General features: G+C 41.9%; 2 protein-coding genes across 3 annotated transcripts in view; both read right to left on the bottom strand.

Annotated features, from left to right (window-relative positions):
• Nucleotides 1-22669, bottom strand: part of LOC137299051 (MAGUK p55 subfamily member 7-like) — a 147854-nt gene that overhangs the window by 90570 nt on the left and 34615 nt on the right. The gene's annotated exons all lie outside the window — the stretch shown is intronic.
• Nucleotides 6572-7408, bottom strand: LOC137298807 (uncharacterized). The gene is made up of 3 exons (XM_067831080.1): nucleotides 7306-7408; nucleotides 6777-7004; nucleotides 6572-6744 (listed from the first exon to the last, which is right to left on the bottom strand). Exons 1-3 carry the CDS (start codon nucleotides 7406-7408, stop codon nucleotides 6572-6574), a joined length of 504 nt encoding a protein of 167 aa, XP_067687181.1.

The following is a 22669-nucleotide window of genomic DNA, read 5'->3' as shown; positions in this document are numbered from 1 at the left end:
ACAAGAGTGGTTGATAACATGATCAAATATGGGCATGTTACACCAGTGGTTAATCAAATTTGGTCTAGATACACCGGTGGTTGATAACATGATCAAATCTGGTCTTGATACACCAGTGGTTGATAACATCATCAGATCTGGTTTTGATACAAGAGTGGTTGATAACATGTTCAAATCTGGATACATCAAGTGTTGATAAGATTATATCACCCTGCTATTTGTTTTAGCATCTACTAGAATCCCTTTTTCTGTCTGATAACAGTTTTTGTGCAATAATCTCATCTCCCCAATAGAACATGCAGGTGATTCTTGTTGAGACAAAAAGCATTTTGGTTTTGGTTACATCACCTTAAGGAGAAAATGCATTGATGCAGATTGTCAACTTTCTTTCCTGAATATAGAAGTACTGCTCAAAAACTTGCACAAACATTATCATGGCAGTTCTGAGAATCAAAGATCACATTTCTGCCATGCCTCAGGAATACAAGTCTGATGTGACAGACATATCATCTCCCTATCGATACTATGTACAAATATCATCAACAAAGGTCTTCTGAGACATGTTATTTTTCCCCCAACATGTCTGGCCATCCACTAACAACTGAACATTCACTGCTCACTCAGCATCTCTTCTTGTTGCCGTGGGGCCCCAACACAGGAATCTTATGGACCCATATTCCATACCACGGTGGCAAGGTAATTGCAGACAGAATTCTTTACAAGACATAGAATAATGCAGATATTTCAGAACACAGAAGTACACATCCAATATGAATGTCACTTACAACATTGATGTCTAAATTACAACTCCCAAAAGATTCCCTGTCTACAGTCAGGAACATTTAAATGGGGACAAATCGTCCATGTTGATCACGCTCAGCATATTCAGCAGCACAGATCAAATGACGGAAGTGCTAATTATTTAAATGAACAGAGCCAAGTGAAAGCCAGTGAATATTCTAAGGCAAGGCAACATGTTTGTTTAATGTGTCTTATCCCTGCAATGAAGCAAACAACACTTGCAAACAAAGTAGTGAGAAACATGAGAACAGACCTCCAAGACTTAGACACTTGCATCTCCATGACAACCATGTTGCAATCACATACATATCTCATACTTAATTTTTAGAGCAACCCCCATTATAATCAAATGACAAATAATATATGGAATATAAAAGTGGAATATACGACGAATTTGAAGATATCGCACACAAAGGTTTCTTGTAACTAGATTTCCTGAGTCTCAGTCTAAAACTGTTCAGCATGCATAATGGAGATAACCAAGTCCAGTGGCGTAGTTAGAACTGATACATCCATTTCACAAACAATATACTCACAATTCATTCAGATGTCACAGGAACAATGAAATGCATACACACAATGTCTGTTAAGGTTTTTCAGCTCATTGTGTTTGCTTCTAATATCAGCATGTTTGTAGTATTCTGCTCCATTAAAACAAGTTTTTGTCAGACAATGAATCCGATGTAGGTGTACCACATCACAACTGATGCCATAGATACTGGCATAGATCATGGTAACAAGAGTAACGATGGGAGTGGGCTGCCGTGCTTGGATGGGTGACCAGCAGCTTAACTTCTGAGAGTTTTAGGACTTTACACCTGCCCCACAACGAAGCACATGACACATGTGGTCTCACCTTAGGCAAGTGAGTTTGTTCAAAATTGTCTCTGTTCATCCAGCAGAAAATGGGTACCCGACTGAATAAGTCATGTATCTATAACCTCCTTCTGCCAAACAGGCAGCTTGGGTTATCCAGGGTAATAATATGGCTGCTTAGACTGTTAGCATTATGAGCATTCACCTCATGAGTGGATTTTGGCGCAACATAAATGCACATATTATTATTATTATCATAACAAATATTTCTAATCTCTGCCTGTTAATGCTAAATACAAATCTTATATGTAGTAATGTTCAGAATGTTAAACCAGGCATAAATGAATGTACTGAGCGGTGGCCTAGTGGTTAGCTTACTTGCCTCGTGATCCAAGGTGCTACAGTTCTAATCCTGTGTAATGACAAAAACTTTTGCAAATTTAATCAATAAATCCATAGCCTCACTTTCAATATTTGTGATCACATGACCTGACCCTTGCATAAAAACTTCATGCTAAGGCTGATTCCTGGTGCTACCCACATGGTGAGTTGGCTGTCTGCAAACCTCTACGTAGGGCAACACAAATGTGAGTACGTTTCATGTGATATCGTATACATTATATGACATTTGAATAGCATATATTGTAGTAATTATCATTTGGAATATTTTGACCATTATTAACTGTGTAATTTGATAGAAAACTGTTACTGAAGCATGTTATTGAAATGTTACTGTCGATATTCAAGCCTTGTATGTAACAATTTTGAAGTGTTTTATTTGATAGTCTTGAAATCCTATATTTGAACATTCAGAAAGTTTAGATTTAAATGTTTCAGTTAATGTATTAGCTAAAAGAATCGTTTTGTTTCTTTTAGTTTCTTAAACCTCATCGATGGATTGTCAACAATAATTGTTAACAACTACAGAAAACGTCACAATAAATCCCTGTTGATGTGAGTGTTTGGACTTGTGTTCTTGCATCTACACAGCCATTTGTAATACAAATTCTGTAGCTAACATAGCAGATGTATACAACATTGTTATTGTGTCCAAGAGGCTGATTTCACTCAACTTACTTATTCCTTCTCAAGCTGCAATTTTTTGTCTTCATTCTCCTAACGGATCTGGTGACCTGAAATTTCGTAGATGTGGAATCAAGTAAGAACTGTCAATAGAAACTCTACTGATTCCAATAATGGACCAATCTTCAAAGTAGGTCGACATGCTTGGGAAAGAAGGAACCTACCATTGTCACATTTACAACAGAAGGTTTCTCCTTCATTCTGACAATATTTTTATGAGATGACTCTGATATTCCATTATGTTGATCACCAGCCCTGATTTTCAGAAAACCATCCTCAAATCATGCATTCAAGAGAGCCACATGTCAAGTAAACTGTGCAAGATATTATACTTTGTGTATACACTATCACTTCTACACTTTGCCCCAACTATCACAAGGCATCAGTTCACCACTAGGCCTGTCAGTTTGCTGGTGAAGAAATATCATACAGTTATCAAGCAGCACTCCAGACACAAACCCGCTAGCACGGATGGTCAGATGAACAGCATCCATTTTCATGCATCACAAGCTATGTGGGAGGCTTTATAGAACCTCAACATTTTATTTTCCAGAAAAGGAAGAGAATGTTATCACCTTATATTCCATTTTTACTCAGTGAATTTGAAAGAGTTTTTTGATTACTTCAACAAAACTTCATTGTAAATCCAAAACCATACGGGAGAGTACAGTATTGCTGAAGCCCCCCGAATGTAAAAGTGTGGATGGAATGACCAGATTCCATGTGGACTATAACTCACACTGTTCCACGGACTCCCTAGCAACAGGCTCTTTCTGTTGACGAGTGAAAATAGAATGTAATTTCTAACCCTGAAATTGTACTTCACAGCACGGTTCTCAAATCAATAAACATTACACTTAATAACTGCCAGTCACTGCAAATAAATCACTGGAGATGAAAAAATATCATTCGTTATTATCAAACTGTCCTTGCATGTTTCTGAGGTTTCATAACAACTTAAGTGCTCAACTGCTACAGTAGAAGTAGTTCCAAAACAACAGGTTCTTCAACATACTCCATACCCACATATCTGGTTGAGATAGAACAGGACATTGTCCCCTACACACAATGGTCAAGGTGAGATTACTGGACACCACCACAGTGACACCCGTGCTCTGATGATGATGGAGGCACATGGTAAGTGTCTTGCCTGGACAGTGGTGAAAATACTGTACTTTAAAATGTCCAATTTTAACAAAGTCCATGTGAGTATAAGATAAGGACTGCAGCCCAGTGCTCAGACTACTGGGTTGACATACTGAAGTCCTGGTTAATTTCTCCTCTTGGCTTTAGAACAAGCCTTCACCAGAAATAGTTTCTTCCAACATGTTACTATTGCTGGACAAATTTTCCTTTCCGATGTGTTTCAACTAATTGAAACCTGTTTCTAATCTGTTTCAGTCAGTGATAGTCTGGTGTTGTAAAAAACTCAGAATCACGACATACGTCAACAGCTGCACCAGGCATCTGGACGAAATATGGCAATTACCAAAGCCAATACACATAAAACACCAACAAGTGATGAGGGATACATTTCAGTTGGTTGTAGTATTTTATAGCCCATAAACAAATACATGTAAAACAGCCACAAGCATGATTTTCAAGACAGAAGAATGTCACTTGCACAAACATTACCTTCAATATTCACAAGAATCCAGTTCAGCACGTCATAATAGTGTATTCCATCCGCAAACCTTAGCAATGTTTGAGTTGCATCTTTTGTTCAATTCTCTCCTGCACACTAACTGCTAGTGTATATCTTCATATATATGCAGAACCACATATGAAATTGTGCTGACCGCTTTCTGTATTATGTTTCATTATCAGCACACTACAGCAATAGGTCAGTTCAACATCTCACACTCCTTGTGCTGCTTCCCCAACAGTGATTGGTCAGTTCAACATCTCCCACTCTTTGTGCTGCTTCCCAAAACAGTGATTCGTCAGTTCAACATCTCACACTCTTTGTGCTGCTTCCCCAAACAGTGATAGGTCAGTTCAACATCTCACACTCTTTGTGCTGCTTCCCCAAACAGTGATTGGTCAGTTCAACATCTCACACTCTTTGTGCTGCTTCCCCAAACAGTGATAGGTCAGTTCAACATCTCACACTCTTTGTGCTGCTTCCCCAAACGGTGATTGGTCAGTTCAACATCTCACACTCTTTGTGCTGCTTCCCCAAACAGTGATTGGTCAGTTCAACATCTCACACTCTTTGTGCTGCTTCCCAGAACAGTGATAGGTCAGTTCAACATCTCACACTCTTTGTGCTGCTTCCCCAAAGAGTGATTGGTCAGTTCAACATCTTACACTCTTTGTGCTGCTTCCCCAAACAGTGATAGGTCAGGGCAATATCTCCCACTGTTTGTGTTGCCCACAGTGATAGGTCAGGGCAACATCTCTCACAGTTTGTGTTGCCCACAGTGATAGGTCAGGGCAACATCTTCCACACTTTGTGCTACCCACAGTGATAGGTCAGGGCAACATCTCTCACAGTTTGTGCTGCCTACAGTAATAGGTCAGGGAAACATCTTCCACAGTTTGTGCTGCCCACAGTGATAGGTCAGGGCCTCATCTCTCACAGTTTGTATAGCATTCCCCATAGTGATAGGACAGGGCAATATCTCCCATCCTTTGTTTTGCATTCCCCATTGTGATAGGTCAGGGTAATATCTCCAACTGGTTGTTTTGCATTCCCCACAGTGATAGGTCAGGGCAACATCTCCCATTGTTTGTGTTGCATTCCCCACAGTGATAGGTCAGGGCAATACGTCCAACTGTTTGTTTTGCGACCCCAACAGTGATAGGTGAGGGCAATATCTCCCACTACAAACAGTCATATTAGGACTATGCTCAACAAACAATAATCAGGAGACAATTATATATGACCATCTACAGTCATGTAACTTCCACTCACAATCATCCACAGACAATCATCTCAAGGTAATCATCCACTGACAACATCTTGAGACAATCATCCAGAGACAATAAGCTAGAGACAATCATAAACTGACAATCTAGACACAATTATCTAGAGACATCCACTGACAATCATCTAGAGACAATTATCTAGTGACAGTCATCCAATTACAATCATCTAGAAACAATCATTTAGAGACATTCATCCACAATCATCTCTGGGCAATAATCCACTGACAATCATCTAGAGACAATCACCCACAGACAATCGTCTAGAGACAATCACTCACTGACAATCATCTAGAGACAATCACCCATAGACAATCACCTTGAGGCAATCATTCACTTACCATCATCTAGAAACAATCACCTGGCAACAATCATCTACAGACAATCATCTACAGACAATCATTTACAGACAATCAGCTGACTATCTGGCCTGGGTCATTCACACATATCCATACATATATTCCAATGTTGTGTTTAACTGGTGCCAACTGATGTATGCTATGATCAACCATTACACAGCAAATCTTCAGTTGGTCAACAATTCAGTTTGAAAGATTCTCATTAAAGAAATGTTTCCAATGTGATTTCATTTTAAGTAACAACAAGTTGCCCCAGGTCTCCAAGGAGTAGGGGGGAAGTAAGTGAAACGCCATGTCGTCATTAAATAACTCTTGTTAAACTACACAACCAGCAGTTAAAGTGAGATTTAATCACAATATGCTAACACGGTAAAGAACTCTTTCTCATTATCCTTTCACTATTGTTTTTACAGAACACAATTTGGAGACACAATCAATCATAACTACAATATCTAAGCCAAAGTCTTCCACAACTGATCACATATTGGAGTATTTACATAGAAATTGAAATCCTCACACGCTGGTTATTGATTATCCAAATCCAGGCAAGACACTGTCTCACCAACCATCTCACACAGCTTCTCTCAGGGTGCTAGAGAGGGCATCTCACAGAGCTTCTCATGGGGTGTCTCAATAAGCTTCTCACAGAGCTTCTCATGGGGAGTCTCAATCAGCTTCTCACAGAGCTTCTCATGGGGAGTCTCAATGAGCTTCTCACAGAGCTTCTCATGTGAAGTCTCAATCAGCTTCTCACAGACTTTTCATGGGGTGTCTCAATCAGCTTCTCACAGAGCTTCTCATAGGGTGTCTCAATGAGCTTCTCACAGAGCTTCTCATGTGGAGTATCAATGAGCTTCTCACAGGGCTTCTCATCAGGTGTCCCAATGAGCTTCTCACAGAGCTTCTCATGGGATGTCTCAATCAGCTTCTGACAGAGCTTCCCATGGGGTGTCTCAATCAGCTTCTCACAGAGCTTCTCATGGGGTGTCTCAATGAGCTCACAGTTTCTCATGGGGTCTCAATGGGCATCTCACAGAGCTTCTCATGGGGTTTCTCAATGAGCTTCTCACAGAGCTTCTCATGGGGTCTCAATGGGCATCTCACATAGCTTCTCATGGGGAGTCTCAGGGTGTCTCAAGTGGTATCTCACATAGCATCTCTCAAGGTGTCTCAATGGGTATTTCATACAGCTTCTCATGGGGTGTCTCACTGACCATCTCACATAACTTCTCTCAGGGCGTCTCAGAGGGCATCTCACATAGCTTCTTGCAGGATATTTCAATGAGCTTCTAATAGCGTGTCTTAATAGGCAACTCACAGAACTTCTCACAGGGTGTCTCAGAGGGCATCACACACAGCTTCTCACAGAGCATCTCAGAGGGCATCTCACACAGCTTCTCACTTGGTGTCTCAATGGGCATCTCAAAAAGCTTCTCATGAAGTGTCTCAGTTCACATCTCACATTGCTTTTTACAGGGTGTCTCAACAGCCATCTCAAAGAGCTCACAGGGTGTCTCAATTCCTTCCCACTGGGTGTCTCAATGGGCATCTCACATCGCTTCTAACGGAGCATCTCAACAGGCGTCTCACAGGGTGTGTGGCATAAATTTTCAAAGAGTGTCTCAATGGGCATCTCACATTGCTTCTCACAGGGTGTTTGAACAGGCATCTCACATAGCTTCTCACAGGGTATTTCAATCGGTGCCTCACATATCTTCTCACAGGGTGTTTTAACTGCCATCTCACATAGCTTCTCACAGGGTGTTTTAACTGCCATCTCACATAGCTTCTCACAGGGTGTTTCACATAGGTAAACCTGTCTTGCTTGTGGGCAGCTTTTGATAACTGTGTCCTGATCCTGACCTCAGTATGCAATGATGTGCTGTTATCTTTATCTTCTGTCACACCATGGCAGAACATTTCCATTTCCTTATTCTCCAGCCTTACTGTCCTACTCCTGACGTCAACATGCAATAATGCCCTATATCTTCATCTGATGCCAAGCCCTGGTAGAACTATCCTATTTCTGACCTCACATGCATTAATAGGCAATTTCTTCACCTTGTGTAATGACATGGTAGAACATCTCATTTGCTTATTCCCCATACCAACATGTATTTATGGGCAATTATCTTCAAATCATGTAAAGTCATGGTAGAACTATCTCATTTGCTTAGTCCCCACATCAACTTGCAATAATGTGATATCTTCATTTTGTGTCAAGCCATTATGAACCATCTCATTTCCTTTTTCATCTCCTCCATATGCAATAAAAAGCTATATTTTCATCTAATGTCAAGCTTTGGTAGAACTATCTCATTTGCTTGATCCCTACATCAACATGCAATAATGGGCAATATCTTCATCTTGTGTCAAGCCATGGTAGAACCATCTCATTTCCTTATTCCCCACATCAACATGCAATAATGGGCAATATCTTCATCTTGTGTCAAGCCATGGTAGAACCATCTCATTTCCTTATTCCCCACATCAACATGCAATAATGGGTGATATCTTCATTTTGTGTCAATCCATAGTAGAACACCCCATTTCCTTTTTCATCTCATCCACATGCAATAATGGGCAATATCTTCATCTTGTGTCAAGCCGTGGTAGAAACATCTCATTTCCTTTTTCATCACCTCAACATGCAATAATGGGCTATATCTTCACCTAATGTCCAGTCCTAGCTGGACCAAGCTGACCTCTGGCAGATCATGGCTGTAGGATCTAGTAGTTTCACTGCCCATCTAATGTCAAAAGGAGACAGTGCTTCCTCCTCTCTATTCAGCCTGTATTGATCAGGACCACTTGACAAACAATAGCACGTAATTGGTGCTGCCACTTTACCCAGAAGAGGGGTGTCCTACAGAACTTGCACATCTGATACTGTGAAGCCTGCTGGATTCCATGAAACCTTTACTAGCTTCCACAGGGATAAATTGGTCATTTACATGTTGAATTTCCAGCTAAAGGCGTTTATTCTGCTCAATTTTCTCAATTTTATTTTACTTCAAAGTTAATGGACTGCTCTCGGCTTTTCGCTATTCATTGTTTGAAAGTCTTCAATAGGTGGACAATGATTTGTGAGTCAACAGGCAAGCTTCAAGGATATACAGCAAAACTGAAACTATCAAATGTGATCATTGGTTCGAACTATATTCTTGCAAAGAGTTTTCAGACATAAAATGTGAAGAGCTGTCACTTGGAAAGCAAGAGGTGGACACTGGAATCAAACTACTCTCTAGCGGCCATGGAGATACTGCAAGCAGAACAATCATTCTCCCATGTTTTATTTAACTTGTAAGTTTCCCTCCAGTATCCCAATGCATCCCCTCTGCCTTCTCATAGCGGTGCTGCCAGCTGCATAAATTACCATTCTAATACACAGGAATTGTAAGGCAATGAACTCCTTGACATGAATCATCTCTGGTTTCCTTGGTTACAACACAGCAGATTACCATCCTAATTATAACACAGGGATTGTATTAATAGTTTCAATAATCCCTTGAAACAAAATGGTTGAAAAAACAGCCAAATTCTATGAGAGTATCAGCTGCTTCAACTTTCTAAGAAATATTCTTTCAAAAGAATATCCTTATTCATCAATCAGCAATGACGGAACTCATCAATAACGATGAAAACATAAAGTAGTTGGCCATCACGTGTCCAGTTACGAAAGACCGCATCCAGCCTGATGAAGCACAGGTCAAGCCGAGGCACTACAGATGTCATCAATTGACAAGATGGAACACTTCACAAGCCCCCAATAACACATCCTACACAATATCATAACGATTTCATACATCATGCCTAGCACTATGGCATATTCACCAGATCATTTGTTGCCTTCTCCATCTCTTTGATACCATCAAGACATGTGTTTGGATTGCTATGAAACAATCCGCTGTGTTCTCAATGCTATATTCTCTATAGCACCACATAACACAATACTGATATTGTGCAAGTTTCAGTGCAGTGATGACTTGTTGATTCAAAACTCTAGAACATAACAGATTTATCTTGCTATCAATACAATCATTATGAGGACAGTCATTTCTTGTTATCAATCAAGACACTTGGTACACAATAACAGAACATCAACATGTGATAACAGATACTCATTAATGATTTGTTTCTACACATCTGACAGCACCTATGCAGTCAGAAAATTCTACATCCCTACTGGACATCTGACACCATCTTCACAGTTAGATTCCTCTACATCCCTACTGGACATCTAACACCATCTCTACAGTTAGATTCCTCTACACCCCTACTGGACATCTGACACCATCTCTACAGGTAGATTAATCTACACCCCTACTGGACATCTGACACCATCTCTACAGTTAGATTCCTCTACATCCCTACTGGACATCTAACACCATCTCTACAGTTAGATTCCTCTACACCCCTACTGGACATCTGACACCATCTCTACAGTTAGATTCCTCTACACCCCTACTGGACATCTGACACCATCTCTACAGTTAGATTCCTCTACACCCCTACTGGACATCTGACACCATCTTTACAGTTAGATTCCTCTACATCCCTACTGGACATCTGACACCATCTTTACAGTTAGATTCCTCTACACCCCTACTGGACATCTAACACCATCTCTACAGTTAGATTCCTCTACACCCCTACTGGACATCTGACACCATCTTTACAGTTAGATTCCTCTACATCCCTACTGGACATATAACACCATCTTTACAGTTAAATTCCTCTACATCCCTACTGGACATCTGACACCATCTCTACAGTTAGATTCCTCTACATCCCTACTGGACATCTAACACCATCTTTACAGTTAGATTCCTCTACATCCCTACTGGACATCTGACACCATCTTTACAGTTAGATTCCTCTACACCCCTACTGGACATCTGACACCATCTTTACAGTTAAATTCCTCTACATCCCTACTGGACATCTGACACCATCTCTACAGTTAGATTCCTCTACATCCCTACTGGACATCTGACACCATCTCTACAGTTAGATTCCTCTACATCCCTACTGGACATCTAACACCATCTTTACAGTTAGATTCCTCTACATCCCTACTGGACATCTGACACCATCTCTACAGTTAGATTCCTCTACATCCCTACTGGACATCTGACACCATCTCTACAGTTAGATTCCTCTACATCCCTACTGGACATCTGACACCATCTCTACAGTTAGATTCCTCTACATCCCTACTGGACATCTGACACCATCTCTACAGTTAGATTCCTCTACATCCCTACTGGACATCTAACACCATCTCTACAGTTAGATTCCTCTACATCCCTACTGGACATCTGACACCATCTTTACAGTTAGATTCCTCTACATCCCTACTGGACATATAACACCATCTTTACAGTTAAATTCCTCTACATCCCTACTGGACATCTGACACCATCTCTACAGTTAGATTCCTCTACATCCCTACTGGACATCTAACACCATCTTTACAGTTAGATTCCTCTACATCCCTACTGGACATCTGACACCATCTCTACAGTTAGATTCCTCTACATCCCTACTGGACATCTGACACCATCTCTACAGTTAGATTCCTCTACATCCCTACTGGACATCTGACACCATCTCTACAGTTAGATTCCTCTACATCCCTACTGGACATCTGACACCATCTTTACAGTTAAATTCCTCTACATCCCTACTGGACATATGACACCATCTTTACAGTTAGATTCCTCTACACCCCTACTGGACATCTAACACCATCTCTACAGTTAGATTCCTCTACATCCCTACTGGACATCTAACACCATCTTTACAGTTAGATTCCTCTACACCCCTACTGGACATATAACACCATCTTTACAGTTAGATTCCTCTACATCCCTACTGGACATCTGACACCATCTCTACAGTTAGATTCCTCTACATCCCTACTGGACATCTGACACCATCTCTACAGTTAGATTCCTCTACATCCCTACTGGACATCTGACACCATCTTTACAGTTAGATTCCTCTACATCCCTACTGGACATCTGACACCATCTCTACAGTTAGATTCCTCTACACCCCTACTGGACATCTAACACCATCTTTACAGTTAAATTCCTCTACATCCCTACTGGACATCTGACACCATCTTTACAGTTAGATTCCTCTACACCCCTACTGGACATCTAACACCATCTTTACAGTTAGATTCCTCTACACCCCTACTGGACATCTAACACCATCTCTACAGTTAGATTCCTCTACACCCCTACTGGACATCTAACACCATCTCTACAGTTAGATTCCTCTACACCCCTACTGGACATCTAACACCATCTCTACAGTTAGATTCCTCTACACCCCTACTGGACATCTAACACCATCTTTACAGTTAGATTCCTCTACACCCCTACTGGACATCTAACACCATCTCTACAGTTAGATTCCTCTACATCCCTACTGGACATCTAACACCATCTTTACAGTTAGATTCCTCTACATCCCTACTGGACATCTAACACCATCTCTACAGTTAGATTCCTCTACACCCCTACTGGACATCTAACACCATCTCTACAGTTAGATTCCTCTACACCCCTACTGGACATCTAACACCATCTTTACAGTTAGATTCCTCTACACCCCTACTGGACATCTAACACCATCTCTACAGTTAGATTCCTCTACACCCCTACTGGACATCTAACACCATCTCTACAGTTAGATTCCTCTACACCCCTACTGGACATCTAACACCATCTCTACAGTTAGATTCCTCTACACCCCTACTGGACATCTAACACCATCTTTACAGTTAGATTCCTCTACATCCCTACTGGACATGTGACAACATCTCTACAGTTAGATTCCTCTACATCCCTACTGGACATCTGACACCATCTTTACAGTTAGATTCCTCTACATCCCTACTGGACATGTGACAACATCTCTACAGTTAGATTCCTCTACATCCCTACTGGACATCTAACACCATCTTTACAGTTAGATTCCTCTACACCCCTACTGGACATCTAACACCATCTCTACAGTTAAATTCCTCTACATCCCTACTGGACATCTAACACCATCTCTACAGTTAGATTCCTCTACACCCCTACTGGACATATAACACCATCTCTACAGTTAGATTCCTCTACACCCCTACTGGACATCTGACACCATCTCTACAGTTAGATTCCTCTACACCCCTACTGGACATCTAACACCATCTCTACAGTTAGATTCCTCTACATCCCTACTGGACATCTAACACCATCTCTACAGTTAGATTCCTCTACACCCCTACTGGACATCTAACACCATCTCTACAGTTAGATTCCTCTACATCCCTACTGGACATCTGACACCATCTCTACAGTTAGATTCCTCTACACCCCTACTGGACATCTGACACCATCTTTACAGTTAGATTCCTCTACATCCCTACTGGACATCTAACACCATCTCTACAGTTAGATTCCTCTACATCCCTACTGGACATCTGACACCATCTCTACAGTTAGATTCCTCTACACCCCTACTGGACATCTAACACCATCTTTACAGTTAGATTCCTCTACACCCCTACTGGACATCTAACACCATCTCTACAGTTAGATTCCTCTACACCCCTACTGGACATCTGACACCATCTTTACAGTTAGATTCCTCTACACCCCTACTGGACATCTGACACCATCTTTACAGTTAGATTCCTCTACACCCCTACTGGACATCTAACACCATCTTCACAGTTAGATTCCTCTACATCCCTACTGGACATCTAACACCATCTCTACAGTTAGATTCCTCTACACCCCTACTGGACATCTAACACCATCTCTACAGTTAAATTCCTCTACACCCCTACTGGACATCTAACACCATCTTTACAGTTAGATTCCTCTACACCCCTACTGGACATCTGACACCATCTTTACAGTTAGATTCCTCTACACCCCTACTGGACATCTAACACCATCTCTACAGTTAGATTCCTCTACATCCCTACTGGACATCTGACACCATCTTTACAGTTAGATTCCTCTACATCCCTACTGGACATCTAACACCATCTCTACAGTTAGATTCCTCTACACCCCTACTGGACATCTGACACCATCTTTACAGTTAGATTCCTCTACACCCCTACTGGACATCTAACACCATCTCTACAGTTAGATTCCTCTACATCCCTACTGGACATCTAACACCATCTTTACAGTTAAATTCCTCTACACCCCTACTGGACATCTAACACCATCTTTACAGTTAGATTCCTCTACATCCCTACTGGACATATGACACCATCTTTACAGTTAGATTCCTCTACATCCCTACTGGACATCTAACACCATCTCTACAGTTAGATTCCTCTACACCCCTACTGGACATCTAACACCATCTTTACAGTTAGATTCCTCTACACCCCTACTGGACATCTAACACCATCTCTACAGTTAGATTCCTCTACACCCCTACTGGACATCTGACACCATCTCTACAGTTAGATTCCTCTACACCCCTACTGGACATCTAACACCATCTTTACAGTTAGATTCCTCTACATCCCTACTGGACATCTAACACCATCTCTACAGTTAGATTCCTCTACACCCCTACTGGACATCTGACACCATCTCTACAGTTAGATTCCTCTACACCCCTACTGGACATCTAACACCATCTCTACAGTTAGATTCCTCTACACCCCTACTGGACATCTAACACCATCTCTACAGTTAGATTCCTCTACATCCCTACTGGACATCTAACACCATCTTTACAGTTAGATTCCTCTACACCCCTACTGGACATCTAACACCATCTCTACAGTTAGATTCCTCTACACCCCTACTGGACATCTAACACCATCTCTACAGTTAGATTCCTCTACATCCCTACTGGACATCTAACACCATCTCTACAGTTAGATTCCTCTACATCCCTACTGGACATCTGACACCATCTCTACAGTTAGATTCCTCTACACCCCTACTGGACATCTAACACCATCTTTACAGTTAGATTCCTCTACACCCCTACTGGACATCTAACACCATCTCTACAGTTAGATTCCTCTACATCCCTACTGGACATCTGACACCATCTCTACAGTTAGATTCCTCTACACCCCTACTGGACATCTAACACCATCTCTACAGTTAGATTCCTCTACATCCCTACTGGACATATGACACCATCTCTACAGTTAGATTCCTCTACACCCCTACTGGACATCTGACACCATCTTTACAGTTAGATTCCTCTACACCCCTACTGGACATCTAACACCATCTTTACAGTTAGATTCCTCTACATCCCTACTGGACATCTAACACCATCTTTACAGTTAGATTCCTCTACATCCCTACTGGACATCTGACAACATCTCTACAGTTAGATTCCTCTACATCCCTACTGGACATCTAACACCATCTCTACAGTTAGATTCCTCTACACCCCTACTGGACATCTAACACCATCTCTACAGTTAGATTCCTCTACACCCCTACTGGACATCTAACACCATCTCTACAGTTAAATTCCTCTACATCCCTACTGGACATCTAACACCATCTTTACAGTTAGATTCCTCTACACCCCTACTGGACATCTAACACCATCTCTACAGTTAAATTCCTCTACATCCCTACTGGACATCTAACACCATCTCTACAGTTAGATTCCTCTACATCCCTACTGGACATCTAACACCATCTTTACAGTTAGATTCCTCTACATCCCTACTGGACATCTGACACCATCTTTACAGTTAGATTCCTCTACACCCCTACTGGACATCTAACACCATCTTTACAGTTAGATTCCTCTACATCCCTACTGGACATCTAACACCATCTCTACAGTTAGATTCCTCTACATCCCTACTGGACATCTAACACCATCTTTACAGTTAGATTCCTCTACATCCCTACTGGACATCTGACACCATCTTTACAGTTAGATTCCTCTACACCCCTACTGGACATCTGACACCATCTTTACAGTTAGATTCCTCTACACCCCTACTGGACATCTGACACCATCTTTACAGTTAGATTCCTCTACATCCCTACTGGACATATGACACCATCTCTACAGTTACATTCCTCTACATCCCTACTGGACATCTGACACCATTTTTACAGTTAGATTCCTCTACACCCCTACTGGACATCTAACACCATCTCTACAGTTAAATTCCTCTACACCCCTACTGGACATCTAACACCATCTCTACAGTTAGATTCCTCTACATCCCTACTGGACATCTAACACCATCTCTACAGTTAGATTCCTCTACACCCCTACTGGACATCTAACACCATCTCTACAGTTAGATTCCTCTACACCCCTACTGGACATCTAACACCATCTCTACAGTTAGATTCCTCTACACCCCTACTGGACATCTAACACCATCTCTACAGTTAGATTCCTCTACACCCCTACTGGACATCTAACACCATCTTTACAGTTAGATTCCTCTACACCCCTACTGGACATCTAACACCATCTCTACAGTTAGATTCCTCTACACCCCTACTGGACATCTAACACCATCTCTACAGTTAGATTCCTCTACACCCCTACTGGACATCTGACACCATCTTTACAGTTAGATTCCTCTACATCCCTACTGGACATATGACACCATCTTTACAGTTAGATTCCTCTACACCCCTACTGGACATCTAACACCATCTCTACAGTTAGATTCCTCTACACCCCTACTGGACATCTAACACCATCTCTACAGTTAGATTCCTCTACACCCCTACTGGACATCTAACACCATCTCTACAGTTAAATTCCTCTACACCCCTACTGGACATCTAACACCATCTCTACAGTTAGATTCCTCTACATCCCTACTGGACATCTAACACCATCTCTACAGTTAGATTCCTCTACATCCCTACTGGACATCTAACACCATCTTTACAGTTAGATTCCTCTACATCCCTACTGGACATCTAACACCATCTCTACAGTTAGATTCCTCTACACCCCTACTGGACATCTAACACCATCTTTACAGTTAGATTCCTCTACATCCCTACTGGACATCTAACACCATCTCTACAGTTAGATTCCTCTACACCCCTACTGGACATCTAACACCATCTCTACAGTTAGATTCCTCTACATCCCTACTGGACATCTAACACCATCTCTACAGTTAGATTCCTCTACATCCCTACTGGACATCTAACACCATCTCTACAGTTAGATTCCTCTACACCCCTACTGGACATCTAACACCATCTTCACAGTTAGATTCCTCTACACCCCTACTGGACATCTAACACCATCTTTACAGTTAGATTCCTCTACACCCCTACTGGACATCTAACACCATCTCTACAGTTAGATTCCTCTACACCCCTACTGGACATATGACACCATCTCTACAGTTAGATTCCTCTACACCCCTACTGGACATCTGACACCATCTTTACAGTTAGATTCCTCTACACCCCTACTGGACATCTGACACCATCTTTACAGTTAGATTCCTCTACACCCCTACTGGACATCTAACACCATCTCTACAGTTAGATTCCTCTACACCCCTACTGGACATATGACACCATCTCTACAGTTAGATTCCTCTACACCCCTACTGGACATCTAACACCATCTCTACAGTTAGATTCCTCTACACCCCTACTGGACATCTGACACCATCTTTACAGTTAGATTCCTCTACACCCCTACTGGACATATGACACCATCTCTACAGTTAGATTCCTCTACACCCCTACTGGACATATGACACCATCTCTACAGTTAGATTCCTCTACACCCCTACTGGACATCTAACACCATCTTTACAGTTAGATTCCTCTACACCCCTACTGGACATCTAACACCATCTCTACAGTTAGATTCCTCTACACCCCTACTGGACATATGACACCATCTCTACAGTTAGATTCCTCTACACCCCTACTGGACATCTAACACCATCTCTACAGTTAGATTCCTCTACACCCCTACTGGACATCTGACACCATCTTTACAGTTAGATTCCTCTACACCCCTACTGGACATCTAACACCATCTCTACAGTTAGATTCCTCTACACCCCTACTGGACATCTGACACCATCTTTACAGTTAGATTCCTCTACATCCCTACTGGACATCTAACACCATCTCTACAGTTAGATTCCTCTACACCCCTACTGGACATCTGACACCATCTTTACAGTTAGATTCCTCTACACCCCTACTGGACATCTAACACCATCTTTACAGTTAGATTCCTCTACATCCCTACTGGACATCTAACACCATCTTTACAGTTAGATTCCTCTACACCCCTACTGGACATCTAACACCACCTCTACAGTTAGATTCCTCTACACCCCTACTGGACATCTGACACCATCTTTACAGTTAGATTCCTCTACACCCCTACTGGACATATGACACCATCTCTACAGTTAGATTCCTCTACACCCCTACTGGACATCTAACACCATCTCTACAGTTAGATTCCTCTACACCCCTACTGGACATCTAACACCATCTCTACAGTTAGATTCCTCTACACCCCTACTGGACATCTAACACCATCTCTACAGTTAGATTCCTCTACACCCCTACTGGACATCTAACACCATCTTTACAGTTAGATTCCTCTACACCCCTACTGGACATCTAACACCATCTCTACAGTTAGATTCCTCTACACCCCTACTGGACATATGACACCATCTCTACAGTTAGATTCCTCTACACCCCTACTGGACATCTAACACCATCTCTACAGTTAGATTCCTCTACACCCCTACTGGACATCTGACACCATCTTTACAGTTAGATTCCTCTACACCCCTACTGGACATATGACACCATCTCTACAGTTAGATTCCTCTACACCCCTACTGGACATCTGACACCATCTTTACAGTTAGATTCCTCTACATCCCTACTGGACATCTAACACCATCTCTACAGTTAGATTCCTCTACACCCCTACTGGACATCTGACACCATCTTTACAGTTAGATTCCTCTACACCCCTACTGGACATCTAACACCATCTTTACAGTTAGATTCCTCTACATCCCTACTGGACATCTAACACCATCTTTACAGTTAGATTCCTCTACACCCCTACTGGACATCTAACACCACCTCTACAGTTAGATTCCTCTACACCCCTACTGGACATCTGACACCATCTTTACAGTTAGATTCCTCTACACCCCTACTGGACATATGACACCATCTCTACAGTTAGATTCCTCTACACCCCTACTGGACATCTAACACCATCTCTACAGTTAGATTCCTCTACACCCCTACTGGACATCTAACACCATCTCTACAGTTAGATTCCTCTACACCCCTACTGGACATCTAACACCATCTCTACAGTTAGATTCCTCTACACCCCTACTGGACATCTGACACCATCTTTACAGTTAGATTCCTCTACACCCCTACTGGACATCTAACACCATCTCTACAGTTAGATTCCTCTACACCCCTACTGGACATCTGACACCATCTCTACAGTTAGATTCCTCTACACCCCTACTGGACATCTAACACCATCTTTACAGTTAGATTCCTCTACACCCCTACTGGACATCTAACACCATCTCTACAGTTAGATTCCTCTACACCCCTACTGGACATATGACACCATCTTTACAGTTAGATTCCTCTACACCCCTACTGGACATCTAACACCATCTCTACAGTTAAATTCCTCTACACCCCTACTGGACATCTAACACCATCTCTACAGTTAGATTCCTCTACATCCCTACTGGACATCTGACACCATCTCTACAGTTAGATTCCTCTACATCCCTACTGGACATCTGACACCATCTTTACAGTTAGATTCCTCTACACCCCTACTGGACATCTAACACCATCTTTACAGTTAGATTCCTCTACACCCCTACTGGACATCTGACACCATCTTTACAGTTAGATTCCTCTACATCCCTACTGGACATCTAACACCATCTCTACAGTTAAATTCCTCTACACCCCTACTGGACATCTAACACCATCTCTACAGTTAGATTCCTCTACATCCCTACTGGACATCTGACACCATCTCTACAGTTAGATTCCTCTACATCCCTACTGGACATCTGACACCATCTTTACAGTTAGATTCCTCTACACCCCTACTGGACATCTAACACCATCTTTACAGTTAGATTCCTCTACACCCCTACTGGACATCTGACACCATCTTTACAGTTAGATTCCTCTACATCCCTACTGGACATCTAACACCATCTCTACAGTTAGATTCCTCTACACCCCTACTGGACATCTAACACCATCTTTACAGTTAGATTCCTCTACACCCCTACTGGACATATGACACCATCTTTACAGTTAGATTCCTCTACATCCCTACTGGACATCTAACACCATCTTTACAGTTAGATTCCTCTACACCCCTACTGGACATCTGACACCATCTTTACAGTTAGATTCCTCTACACCCCTACTGGACATATGACACCATCTTTACAGTTAGATTCCTCTACATCCCTACTGGACATCTGACACCATCTTTACAGTTAGATTCCTCTACACCCCTACTGGACATCTGACACCATCTTTACAGTTAGATTCCTCTACACCCCTACTGGACATCTGACACCATCTTTACAGTTAGATTCCTCTACATCCCTACTGGACATCTAACACCATCTCTACAGTTAGATTCCTCTACACCCCTACTGGACATCTAACACCATCTTTACAGTTAGATTCCTCTACACCCCTACTGGACATATGACACCATCTTTACAGTTAGATTCCTCTACATCCCTACTGGACATCTAACACCATCTTTACAGTTAGATTCCTCTACATCCCTACTGGACATATGACACCATCTTTACAGTTAGATTCCTCTACATCCCTACTGGACATCTAACACCATCTTTACAGTTAGATTCCTCTACACCCCTACTGGACATCTAACACCATCTTTACAGTTAGATTCCTCTACACCCCTACTGGACATCTGACACCATCTTTACAGTTAGATTCCTCTACATCCCTACTGGACATCTAACACCATCTCTACAGTTAGATTCCTCTACACCCCTACTGGACATCTAACACCATCTTTACAGTTAGATTCCTCTACACCCCTACTGGACATATGACACCATCTTTACAGTTAGATTCCTCTACATCCCTACTGGACATCTAACACCATCTTTACAGTTAGATTCCTCTACATCCCTACTGGACATCTAACACCATCTTTACAGTTAGATTCCTCTACACCCCTACTGGACATATGACACCATCTTTACAGTTAGATTCCTCTACATCCCTACTGGACATCTAACACCATCTCTACAGTTAGATTCCTCTACATCCCTACTGGACATCTAACACCATCTTTACAGTTAGATTCCTCTACATCCCTACTGGACATATGACACCATCTTTACAGTTAGATTCCTCTACATCCCTACTGGACATCTAACACCATCTCTACAGTTAGATTCCTCTACATCCCTACTGGACATCTAACACCATCTTTACAGTTAGATTCCTCTACACCCCTACTGGACATCTGACACCATCTTTACAGTTAGATTCCTCTACATCCCTACTGGACATCTAACACCATCTCTACAGTTAGATTCCTCTACATCCCTACTGGACATCTAACACCATCTTTACAGTTAGATTCCTCTACATCCCTACTGGACATATGACACCATCTTTACAGTTAGATTCCTCTACATCCCTACTGGACATCTAACACCATCTTTACAGTTAGATTCCTCTACACCCCTACTGGACATCTGACACCATCTTTACAGTTAGATTCCTCTACATCCCTACTGGACATCTGACACCATCTCTACAGTTAGATTCCTCTACATCCCTACTGGACATCTGACACCATCTCTACAGTTAGATTCCTCTACATCCCTACTGGACATCTGACACCATCTTTACAGTTAGATTCCTCTACATCCCTACTGGACATCTGACACCATCTTTACAGTTAAATTCCTCTACATCCCTACTGGACATCTGACACCATCTCTACAGTTAGATTCCTCTACATCCCTACTGGACATCTAACACCATCTCTACAGTTAGATTCCTCTACATCCCTACTGGACATATGACACCATCTTTACAGTTAGATTCCTCTACATCCCTACTGGACATCTAACACCATCTCTACAGTTAGATTCCTCTACACCCCTACTGGACATCTGACACCATCTTTACAGTTAGATTCCTCTACACCCCTACTGGACATCTAACACCATCTCTACAGTTAAATTCCTCTACACCCCTACTGGACATCTGACACCATCTTTACAGTTAGATTCCTCTACATCCCTACTGGACATATGACACCATCTTTACAGTTAGATTCCTCTACATCCCTACTGGACATCTAACACCATCTTTACAGTTAGATTCCTCTACATCCCTACTGGACATCTAACACCATCTTTACAGTTAGATTCCTCTACATCCCTACTGGACATATGACACCATCTTTACAGTTAGATTCCTCTACATCCCTACTGGACATCTAACACCATCTCTACAGTTAGATTCCTCTACATCCCTACTGGACATCTAACACCATCTCTACAGTTAGATTCCTCTACACCCCTACTGGACATCTGACACCATCTCTACAGTTAGATTCCTCTACAC

This window comes from Haliotis asinina, chromosome 10 (genome assembly GCF_037392515.1).
Source record: "Haliotis asinina isolate JCU_RB_2024 chromosome 10, JCU_Hal_asi_v2, whole genome shotgun sequence".
NCBI classification, from domain to species: domain Eukaryota; kingdom Metazoa; phylum Mollusca; class Gastropoda; order Lepetellida; family Haliotidae; genus Haliotis; species Haliotis asinina.
The sequence above is the reverse complement of the archived record's forward strand: the minus strand, read 5'-3'. Positions and strand labels throughout refer to the sequence as shown.